The sequence below is a fragment of the Silene latifolia genome, chromosome 3, assembly GCF_048544455.1.
Source record: "Silene latifolia isolate original U9 population chromosome 3, ASM4854445v1, whole genome shotgun sequence".
Taxonomy (NCBI): Eukaryota; Viridiplantae; Streptophyta; class Magnoliopsida; order Caryophyllales; family Caryophyllaceae; genus Silene; species Silene latifolia.
The window spans coordinates 62,367,644-62,379,997 of record NC_133528.1 but is presented as its reverse complement, the minus strand read 5'-3'; the positions used below and the strand labels follow the sequence as shown (position 1 = coordinate 62,379,997).

Sequence of the window (12,354 nt, the reverse complement as noted above, 5' to 3'; positions counted from 1 at the left end):
AAGATTGAGGCGGTGACAAAGTGGGAAGCACCGAAGAATGTTCTTTGAGGTTAGAAGTTTCTTGGGTTTAGCTGGATACTACAGACGGTTCGTGAAAGATTTCTCCAAGATAGCTAGACCGATGACAGCGTTGATGAGGAAAGAGAACAGGTTTCGTTGGGATGAGAGTTGTGAGACGGCGTTCCAAACATTAAAGGAGCGTTTGACCACGGCTCCCGTCCTCGCATTACTGAAGGGAGCGAGAATTTCGAGGTTTATACGGATGCCTCGAAGAATGGGTTGGGATGTGTGTTGATGCGAGAATAGTAAAGTGATTGCCTATGCTTCTAGGCGGTTGAAGCCTTATGAGGAGAACTACCCTACTCATGATCTGGAGTTGGGTGCGGTGTGTTTGCTCTCAAGATTTGGAGACATTACCTTTATGGAGCAATCTTTAAGGTATTTTCTGATCACAAGAGTCTCAAGTACATCTTCACGCAGAAGGAGTTGAACATGAGACAGAGGAGGTGGATGGAGCTGATTGGCGATTATGACATGGAAATCATCTACCATGAAGGGAAGGCCAATGTTGTTGCGGATGCTTTGAGTAGGAAGAGTGTACATTCCTTATGTACAGCTCTATCTTTGATGAGGTTGAGGGATGAGGTAGCGAGCTTTGGGATTCATATGATGCAGAAAGGAGATGCCATGGGTGATATGACAAAGACATCCGGAGTTTTATGATGATATTCGGGATAAGCGGGCTTTGGATCCTAAGATAGTTGAGTGGAGAGTCGGAGTAGAAAAAGGGACAAAGTGTCCTGGTTTTCTATTCATACAGATGGTAGCTTGAGATTTGATGGTAGGTGGTGTGTTCCTAATGATGAGGAGTTGAAAAAGACGATCATGACAGAGGCGCATTGCACACCATATTCAGTTCATCCAGGTGGAGACAAGCTATACAAGGATTTGAAGAAAACGTTTTGGTGGCCTGGATGAAGAAAGAGACAAATTGAGTTTGTGTCCCGTTGTTTGACATGCCATAGAGTTAAAGGGGAACAGAGAAGACCACAAGGTAAGATTCGGTCTTTAGAGGTGCCTGAGTGGAAGTGGGAATCCATTTCCATGGATTTCATTGTGGGTTTGCCTAAGAGTCAACAAGGTAACAACATGATTTGGGTGATAGTGGATCGTCTGACCAAGTCAGCTCACTTTGTTCCAATGAAAGATACATGGACTAAGGCACAATTGGCTATGGCCTATCGAAAGAACGTGCTTAAGTTACATGGAGTCCCTAAGGACATAGTGTCCGACGAGATGCGAGGTTTATATCGAGGTTTTGGAAAGAGTTGCGGAATCGTTGGGAACAACTTTGAAGATGAGTACAAAGATTTCATCCTGCGACAGACGGCGATCGAGAGAACAATCAAGACTCTTGAGGATATGTTGCGAGCTTGTGTGATGGATTTTGGTGGTAGGCGGGAGCGAGAGGTTGGACTTGATAGAGTTTTCTTACAACAATGCATCACTATCACACCGGTATTGGTATGGCACCGTTTGAGGCTTTGTATGGGAGGAGATGTAGGAGTCCAATCTGTTGGGACGATAGTCTTTGAGGCAAAGTGGTTTTAGGACCAGAGATGGTGCATGAGATGGTGGAACAGATTAAGATGATCAGGGAACGGATGAGAGCAGCTCAGGACAGGCAAAAGAGTTATGCAGATCTACATCGCCGGGATATAGAGTTTCAAGTTGGGGACAAGGTTCTTTTGAAAGTTTCTCCTATGCGCGGAGTTATGAGATTTGGGAAGAAAGGCAAGCTAAGTCAGAAGTTTATAGGACCTTATGAGATCTTAGAGCGAGTTGGGGAAGTTGCTTATCGTCTGGCTTTACCAGCTGCGCTGGAGAGAGTGCATAATGTGTTTCATGTATCACAGCTGCGGAAGTATGTGAGTGACCCATCACATGTGTTGGAGGCAGAGAGCTTAGAGCTAGATGAGTCCTTATCATATCTTGAGGTGCCTAAGCAGATCCTAAACCGAAAGGTTAGAAAGACCAGGAGTGGTGAGACAGTTTTGCTTAAGATCCTTTGGTCTAACCACGAGACCGAGGAAGCTATATGGGAGCCAGATGAAGCTATGAAAGAGCGTTACCCTTTCTTCTTTGATCAGGTGTGTATGGTTACGGGGGACGTAACCTTGTTTCTTTTAGGGGGGTAGGAGATGATCGCGAGAGTTTTAAGAGTTTTATACACCTTTTATATGTTGTGTCGGGATGGTTGTCGGGATAAGTTGGGTTAGTATCATGTTTTATGTTCGGTTGCTGAGTCGGGAATGTTAGGGGAGTACCTTTGTTTGGTAGTGGGTTGAACTTCGGGGACGAAGTTTCTTTTAAGGAGGGAAGACTGTAATACTCCGTATTTATAAGTCTTGGGGTACTCTATCGAGTAGCCCTTACTCTGTCGAGTAAGGGCAAGTTGCGAAATAAAATAGTTTCTGACTTGTTGGGTACTCGATCGAGTAGCTGGGGTACTCGATCGAGTAAGGGGGTACTCGATCGAGTACCTTGGGTACTCGATCGAGTGTCCGGTTTTACGGGGAGTTTTTCTCGGGTTTTGTTAATTATGCGATTAAGGTATTTAAACATAATCGTCATTGTTTTAAATCACTTTTACAAAACCTAAAACCCCGTTTAAGAGAGAAAGCGATCGATTCATCTTCCTAATCGCATTCTTAGCAATTCCGGAGTTCGGACGGTCGGTTCTTGTCGTTATTCGTATCGCCGAGTTCCTTGCGTCGAGGGTAAGCTTTTAATATAATTTTTATAATGCTTTGTTAAGATTGGTTAAACCCTAATTTAGGGATTAGGGGTTTTTGTGCGTAGTATGTGATGTATAGCCTATATGTGGTTATATGATAGGAGGAGGATTCGTAGAAGAGGCGTTTTGATACAATCTTTGTAGATACCGTCTGCTTGTTGTGCTTTCCAGGTAGGATTTCCTACTCGGTATTAGTCCCATAATGGGATATTGGTGATGTGCTGTAGTTAGTTGTTTGATATGATGATTGTATTGTGTTTGTGGTTGTGATTGCTGTTGATGGTTCTCGAGATGCGTTCTCGGCTGAGTGGGGTCACTTGCGGGAGTGACTTCACGCCCTAGTTTCGCCCTTCGTGGAACCCGCCACGGAAGGGGATGTGCACATTAATGGGACGGGGTTATCGCTCGTACGATGAGCGGGGCTTAGGTGGGAACGGCTGCGGTCCCCCATCGGGTAGCTGTCCAAAGTGGACGGTCGGTATTGAGATGATGGGAGTTGGTGGTGTGTGTGTGTGTGTGTGACGGTTCAAATTTGTCTGTTTATCTTATTATTGTTATCTATATTGATTGTGTAATTAGTCGACCGGTGTTGTTTTGTAAACTGCGGTGATCCATTCGGGGATGGTGAGCGGATATTGAGCGGTATTGAGATGAGTCTTGGGATAGGGGATGCCACGACATGATGATAGGAGTCTTCCGCTGTAGCCTTAGTTTATTTACATTTCAGTTAGACATCATTTGAGAATAATGTATCGTACTTTTAATTGGTTTCATGGATTGTAACTATTCGTTAAACTATTTATAATAAACGTTGTTTCACTATTGTTGTTTGATTATCATTGCCTCGGGTAACCGAGATGGTAATGTCTTCATACCTGAGTGGTCCTGGTAAGGCACTTGGAGTATGGGGGTGTTACAGAAATTGACTGCAAAGAAAGCAAATGAGGGTGATGAGAATAATGACGAGTTTGAGTTTAGTGATTCTGAGGTTAGTGAAGCAGGTTTGAGTGATCAAGATTTTGGTTTGAATGAGTTTGACCTTGGTTTGAATACATTTGATTATTTCATTAATAATCAAGAAAAAGAGGGAGACTCAATATTAAAGGGAGTGGAAGCTGGATTAGGTGTTGAGGGAAAGAAGGCAAATAAAGAAGCTGGTGAATGTTCAAAAGCAAATGAGAAGGTTCTAGTTGGAGTTGATGACTTAGATGTTAATGTCAGTTCAGATGTGGATTGTGACTCGGATGAGCTAAGGAGTCTTCAGGGATCTGATGATGAGGCATGTCCTTACCCTACTTTTAATCCTGATTTTGATTTTGGGAAAAGTATAAAACTCAGCAAAGGGTTAAAGTTCCCAAGTGTTGAGATATTCAGAAAGGCTTTAATCCATCATAGTGTGAAGAATGGTTATGATTTCTGGTATTCTCACAATGGAAGGGACAGAGTGACAGCACAATGCTACAATAGGTGTAAATGTGAGTGGAACAAGAAAAGGTCAAAATTGGGTAAGTGTGTATGTGGGGTTGATAATCCTTGTAGGTTTTATGTGCATGCTAGGAAGTTGAGAGACCAAGAGACATTTCAGATCAAAGGTTTGAGGTTGAAGCATAAGTGTGTAATGTCAAATTACAATAGAAAGGTTAGTTACGAGTTCCTTGTGACAAGTACTTGGAGTTCTGGAGAACTAACTTAGATTGGAAGATAAAAAGATTTCAAAACCATGTGTTAAAGGATCTTGGAGTTCATGTCAGTTACATGAAGTGTTGGTTGGCAAGGTCAAGAGCCAAGCTGGTTATCCATGGGAATGGCAATGACCAATATGTCAGGGTCTGGGATTATGCAGAAGCTCTAATCAAATATAATCCTGGCAGTTCAGCTTTTGTGGTTTATGATAATATTGATAGGCCTCCTGTTATATAAGAGGTTTTACACATGCCTGAAAGCTTGCAAAGAAGGGTTTAAAACAGGTTGTAGACCTATACTTGGGATTGATGGCTGTCATTTGAAAGGAGTATACCCTGGCATGTGTCTAGTTGCAGTTGGGTTAGATAGGAATGATAACATCTACCCAGTAGCATGGGCAGTGGTAGAGGTAGAGAACAGGGATTCTTGGACCTGGTTTTTAGAGCTCTTAAGCCATGACATTGAGAAGGTGGATGGGGAAGGCTTAACTGTTATGTCAGACAGGCAGAAAGGTTTAGTAGATGCCCTAGCTAATGTGGTTCCAAAGGCCAACATAAGGTTCTGTGCAAGACATATTTGGGCTAATTTTAAGCTCAGGTGGAGTGGTCAGTTATTCAAAGAAACATTTTGGGCAGCAGCTAGAGCATTGACAAGGGTAAGTTCAATTCTATTCTATTTCAGTTTAAATTGTTTAGCTAGTTCAAAATTACTGCTTTACTTTATGCTCTAATTAATAAACTCAAACTCCATCATTACAGGCTGATTTCAAGAGAGAAATGAAGGGCATGGAGTTCTTGTCAAAGGAGGCACATGACTACTTGAATGACATTCCCCCTCAACATTGGTCTAGGCATGCATTTGATGTAAGTTGCAAGTCAAACCTTCTCCTGAACAAATTGTGTGAAGTATTCAATGCAGTTCTGAAAGAAGCAAGAGATAAACCAATACACACACATTTAGAATGGATGAGGAGGTATGTAATGCAAAGAATTTGTCAAAAAAGAGAGGGTGGAAGGAAAGTTGATGAGAGGTTGATGCCATATGTGACCAAGTATTTGGAATGGGCAAAGGATGAGGCCAGATTTGCTACTTTTATGCAATCTGATGATGGTGAGTTTGAGGTTGAGCTAAAAGGAGAGCAATATGTTGTGAACTTAAACAGCAGGTCATGTGGGTGCAAGTATTGGGACTTAACTGGTCTGCCTTGTCCCCATGCAATGGCATGCATGCTTGAAAAGAGAATGGACCCCAGAGACTATGTTGATGAGGCATACTCAAAGGAGAGGTACATGCTCACCTATGCCCACTCTGTTTCTCCTATGCCTGGTGTCAAACAATGGGAACCAACAGGTTTACCAGAGCCACTACCACCACCAATGAGGACCATGCCAGGAAGACCAAAGTCAAAGAAGAGAAGAAAGTCAGCCGGTGAAAAGGAAGACCAACAAGTGAAGAAGTTGAAGAGGACCAACAATTGTAGCCACTGTGGTGGCTTAGGCCATTACAAAAGAACATGCAAAAACCCCCTGCACCTCCAAAGCCAGCTGCAGCTCCTGGTGGAAGGCCTCTTGGTAGAAGTGAGTATGCAAAGAATGAAAGGCAAAAAAGACAGGCAAGGGCTGCAAGAAAAGAGACCTGGAGAACAGCACACCACACTGGCAACTCCCCAAGTACCTCCACTGCTGCAAATGCACCCAACCAAGCATCAACCACTTCTATGTCATTCACTGATCTGTTGACCCAAGCTTCAAACAATCTGCTCTGATCTTATGTTATTGTTTTTGAACTTTATTTACAATCGTGCTTTGTTGTTGTGTTTTGAACAATGAAATTTCATTATGCTCTTTCATTATCAGTATCATTTGAACCATTTTATCTTTGAACAATGAAGTTTATTTGATGAATGTCAATTTCAGTCTTCTTAGGCTGTTTGTTGAGATGAAAGTGTGTTGCAGTTGGTTTGGTTTGTTTGTATACTGCAGCAGTTGCCTTTCAAGCAGTAACAATTGTTTAGATGGTTGTTCATTGAACAAGCCCTTGTGATTTTCTGGTTTATTTGTTTACTTTTGAAGTGCATTTACTTGTGTAAATGTGAGAAATGAACAATCAAACCAGAAAATTAGTGAAAGGCTACAAATGCAAAATTATTTCATCAACACCAAATTCGCACATAACCAAATGCTACCATTGTCATTACTGCCAAATTCTTGAACATTAGAGTACTCATAACATTACATTCATCCAAAGTTTCGCCTACTTAGTACATACTATGATCAAAACAATGAAAATGGCAAAAACAATTGCCAATGAAAACCCTTTGCAATAACTAACCCTTTCACACTTAGACATGAATGCTTTGTTCTTCAAGTTTTCAATCTCAAACTGAAGCTTCTTCCTATCATCCTTCAACCATTGAATTTCACGAGACAAACAACCAACTTCATACTCATTCACTCTTTTCTCCATCTTCATCTTGTTGATTATGTCTTTCTGCCACTCTGTTTGAACACGATCGTGCCAACGAAACCAACGACATCCCCCATACCACCGATGGGTTAGAAAACTTGCACCTTTCAAACCTCCTCCCTGGATTGTCATGTGTGGAAGACGTCAAAATGGCAACCGGGACACCGCACAGACACTTTTTGGGTTGCTCATCAACAACACTATGATGACTACTTTCATAGTTGCTTTCCATTGACATGTTCTCGCCTAAATTTTGAAACAAAAATGCAGAAAATATGAACTCTAAATTAATTGCAGAAAATCAAAAATTGTAAATTACTAATTCAATGGCATAAAATCGCATATATGAACCCTAATTTCATAATTTTTTGAAACAAAATCGCAAATTTGCAGAACACTATACTAATTAGTAATTACAACAGAAATAAAATTGAGAGGAAGTGATTGGACACTTTTTTTATTGGTTCAAAAATCGCAAATTTGCAGAACACTATACCATAAAAAATCGGACACTTTTTTTATTGGTTCAAAAACCCAAAAAAAAATCCCACCTTTTATGTAATTTATGAATGGAAAAAGTGATTGAACAAATTTAGTATTATGCAGAATGGAATTAATTTGATTTAATTGAATTTAAAAGTGTGAATTATTTAGGGTGTTGTTCGTTTGTGGGCGATGAAGTTAGAAGAAGATATTCAAGTATGAATGAAAAAGACGAGGGGAAGTGAGCGAGAAAGATGACGGCGGGGGGGGGGGGGGGGATTCTATTAAAAGAGAAGAGGGCTAAAAGTTAGGTAAATAAAGTTTGGAGTATTATGAGAAACACCACTCATCAAATAATCCTTAAAAATATGTGGAAAATGCGTTTAATGTTTTGGGAAAATGAATCAATTATTAAAACTTAAAGGGCTTTTCTCTTTATTCTTACTTAACTTTTATTTTAATAAAAATTTAGAAGTTAAGGGCGTTATTCGATGAAGAAAACAGACTTTTACTAGTAAAATAGACTTTTCAAAGATTGCTTTTTTCCTGCTCGCTCTTAGATATAAGGTCACATTTTTAGTCATTAACTAGTTTTGGGACCCGTGAGAATCACGGGTTTTTTTGTTTTAAGTTTCTTTGTTGGGTTTCCTTCTGTAAGCTTTGTTTCGATTTTTCATTTTTCCCGTTTTTTGTCCATTTTGGAGGCCCAATTGGTTTTATTTTTTTGTCGTTATTTTCTCTTTTTCTGCTTTTTGGTTGGTTATGACCTATGAGAACTAACCCGGTTTTGAATTTCCGCTTTCATTTTAAAATTTGGTTGTATCTCTGTCGGTGAAACCAACACAAAACAACAGTCGTTCTTCATTTTTGCTCTCTCTATTGCTAGTCCCATTTTTTGCCTGAGCTGTAGATCTCGCCAAGGTTAAATTGTCATCATTCAGATCCTTTGGTCAACCGTTTTATGCTCTTCCCCGCCATCCCTAGTTTACATCATGGTATTTGTTGAGATGCATGAATAATTAATTAAAAGGTGAATACATTAATAATTTTGTATGCAATTATGTCAAAATTTATGAATACCAATTTATAACTACCAATAATTCGTGAGACTTCTATATTATAAAATTGGTTTAATAGTGTTATTTAATTTGTTCCAACATTTAAATTGTAATAAACAAAGAGAAATGTAGTAAAATACGCATTTGTAACTCATCTTACTTGGCAACAAAACTAATTCTTTTTTTTTGTATGTTCATAGAAATTATTTTCTCTTATTTTTTCTATTTACAACCAACAATCTTAATATCGATGATTTACAACAATTGTGATTTGAAAATTTAAGTTGGGATAATAGAGAAAAATTAATCGTGAGAGGGTTAAAATTTCCAAAATTCATAAGGTACGAAATTGGCCTAATTTATTGCTCATATGTATTACAAATATTTGTCCATTGATAGAATATGAAAAGCTAATAGAAACAAACAACAATAAGCACTAATATCCACCATATTTGTTGAGTAAGAGTCACTTTTTTTATATATATATCTAAGAATGATAAACATATAAATATCAATGAATATCACAAAGTCAAGTTTACGACAAAATTCACCTTGATGAATAATCACCAATTTATGTTTCAAAACTTCATTAAAAATACAAATACTTTGACTTAAATGGCAAGACATTGTTTATAAAATTGAATATTTTACATGAAATGTATTAGAAAATTAAAAACCAAGTGAAAAGAATAGGAAAACATAAAGCTATAATAAACCAAACATGTTAGATTGGAAGTCATGAATAAGGGAATGAAAGTTACAAGAGCATAAACCATCACCTAAATTAATTACTCACATATATAATAAGAAAATACCCTTAGTTGATGTAGTCATTTGTTATCATAGTTTGAGAATTGTTACACTTTCGCATTGTTACAATGGAATTTTAAGTAGAACCTCAACATGAATGTATACACATGTTTCTGCTTAAACGAACCTCACAAAATTTAGCATTTGTTAGTGGCAATCAAATTAATCAAACTAAAAATATTAACCTAAATGAGGGCCAAATGGATCAAATGCTTAGTTGCAAGTGTGGAAACTCTTGACGCAAGTAAACCTGCAAATCCAAACACTTTTATGAGTAACTTAAAATCTCATATCGACAATACACCAATTAAAAAAAACTAATTAATACAAAAAAATTATATATTGAACTGTAAAATAATACTATATTGAATATTAAAACATTTTAAATGATAAATATAACTTCGTCAACCTAAATTAGCATATGGAAATATAAACATATTAATTAAAAAAAAAACTAATTAAAAAAATATTGGCAAAGAGAATATGATATTGAAAGAGGGAGAAAACTTGTACATTTATACATTTTTTAAGACATTAAAGGTTTTGATACGCCTCTTCCCCTTCCCTAATATTAAAACATAAAAATGAGTAAATTAACTATATGAATTTATGAGATTAAAATTTGTCAAATTAATATAAAGATTCTTTAACTATGTGATTAATGAGTTCTTAATTAGTTTTCCATTCTCTTGAACTTATACTAATGTAAATACATAATTAAACAATAGATAAAGATGGAAGATGGAAGTTTATGTAGACATAAGTAAAAAGAGTTTAGTGCTAGCATGAGATGATGTCACATGTCCTTTACTTAGATGCTCTACATACCTTTTTTTTTTTATATATTATTGTATGTATAGATGAGTGAATTAAATTAATGTTGTGTCATAACGAATTATTTCCATGTCACATTGTGGCTGAATAGAATCCTAAACCAACGGCTGCGCCGAGAGGACTCTCTGAACTGGCCATCTTTGGCAACTGTGTGAAGGTCAAATTGGGGGAAGATGATATTTTGGAGGTTGTGTAAGTAGTAAATTCATGTGGGTTGGCTAAAAGAAGCTAGATTAGAGGGGATTAAGAATGTAAGAAAGTTGGTGTTAAGAAATGACGGGCAAACATGGTATATGTCGATTGTGGGTAGGCAACGATAGCCAAGTCCACGGTATGTGAAAATGGTGACGTGGGATTTTTGTAATGCAAGGTGACATTTAATCCATGTCTACGTGGCTTTTAAGGTGGTGATGTGAGATTTTCGTAAACCAAGGTGGCATTTAGTCCAGGTTTACGTGGCCTTTAATGGTTACCCTTTTAATAATATTTATAGATGATAGAGGACAGTGTGAGTGGAAAACATGTCTGCGTGTCAATAATTAGAGGCTGACGTTTACATAGAATGTCCTACGTGGCTTTTTGCAAGTCTACGTGGCTTTGTCTAGGTGGAGTTTATTACTCAATTTAGGGGAGGCTTTTAATTATATTTATAGATAGATTAATAATAATTTTGAATTTCAAGGGAGGAAGAAACCGAGGCAAAGAAAGAAGGATATTAAGCAAGGCTAGTATATCTGTGCTTCGTTCTTTCGGCTGTCCGCGCTTTATTTCTTCCGTTTGAAGAAAGGAAGGATCCCGAAGAATCGCAGAGGTACCCCCCCTCCTTCTAGCACTCTGTAACCTCGATGCAAAGGCTGTTTTCGGTGCTGGTTATCCAGTTACCGGACAATCAAAGAAAGAAGCCAGCTTAAAAGAAAAGCACCCTGGTCGAATTTTTTTATTTCTTTTTTGTATTTTTTGATTTCTCGTCCACGGACCTTAGTTTAGCGATAGAGTTTCGAAGCAGTTAGAAAGCTCAGTCCAGCAGCAAGGCCATAATGTGATGTGCTTCCAATGCCAATAAAAAGTAACTCATCCAATAGTATTTAACATCCAAAAAATCGGCAACCACTAGAATATTACAGAACGATCTAAAACGAAGTCCTCTCGCATTCTATAGAGTTCTTCCAGACCTCTCCCTTAATATGAATAAAATAGATGAATAAGCATCCGATTATAATCAATTCTTCACAAGATCTATATCACGATTACCATGGAACCAAAAACTAGGAAGAATTCACCCCATTCACGAATCCTTTTGACCTTGGCAGATGGGTCTAGATCCTATCGAGAAGAGCCCGACCCGTCTGAAAAAGGCCCGATACTTCAACTAGAGGAGCGGATGAAGAATCGCGAACATAAAAATTTCTGGTTAAGCATGTTCCCAGAAAAAATATACTTTCGAGAAATAACGAGCACGACGGGGAAAGTGCGTTTTGGCAGCAAGAATAGAGTCGAGTTTGAAAACGCTTTTTCTAACAGCGTGATTTTCACGTTTGGAGAATGACCTCTTATGGCACACACGGCTTAGTTAGTTATTCTCGGCGCATTCATTAGAAAAGGAGATCTAAGACAGAGAGAGGCCAAACAAGTCTTTGGCTTGCTATAGAACAAGTAGGGAGGGAGCGGGGCGTAAGGTTCTCGACTAAGAGTAAATAGCTAGAAATTTGAAAAGTTAGGGATTTGAGATATAAAAATAGTATTGATATGCCGCCATAATTAATTAATTGTAGGATTACACAAATGCTACAAAACACATCATTCCGAGAGATTCTAAGCTAGCCACGTGTCACAAGCTAATGCTCAAGCTATGCTTTTTATGTTATTATATAGATAGATATAGAAGTTTCCTACATGAGCGTCTAACACCCCGTGCAACCACGGGCCGAGGAACCGGGCCTCCGGTTTTGAACACCGAATTTATAAGCCTTATTGATTAAATTCAATACAAAAATCGAAGTGCAGTAGCGTTGTACATTCATATTTGGGGCCTCATTTTTTCTCGGTACACCGGACCTCCATTTATTTTAAGTCGCCCTGATTTCCAACTACCTACCCTTATAATCCATCAGACCACACTATCCATTCAACCGACACATTTCTTAAAAACTTGGTACGATTCGACTCGTCTTAAATTTAAGACGAGAGTACCCATCTCAAATAAAAATTCGTTAAGAAAAACAA

At 38.3% G+C, this 12,354-nt stretch overlaps 1 protein-coding gene across 1 annotated transcript; it reads left to right on the top strand.

Annotated features, from left to right (window-relative positions):
* The first annotated feature begins 4,820 nt into the window (after positions 1-4,820).
* On the top strand, positions 4,821-6,219 carry LOC141649139 (uncharacterized). The gene is made up of 2 exons (XM_074457835.1): positions 4,821-5,135; positions 5,239-6,219. Exons 1-2 carry the CDS (start codon positions 4,821-4,823, stop codon positions 6,217-6,219), a joined length of 1,296 nt encoding a protein of 431 aa, XP_074313936.1.
* Positions 6,220-12,354: the final 6,135 nt, after the last annotated feature.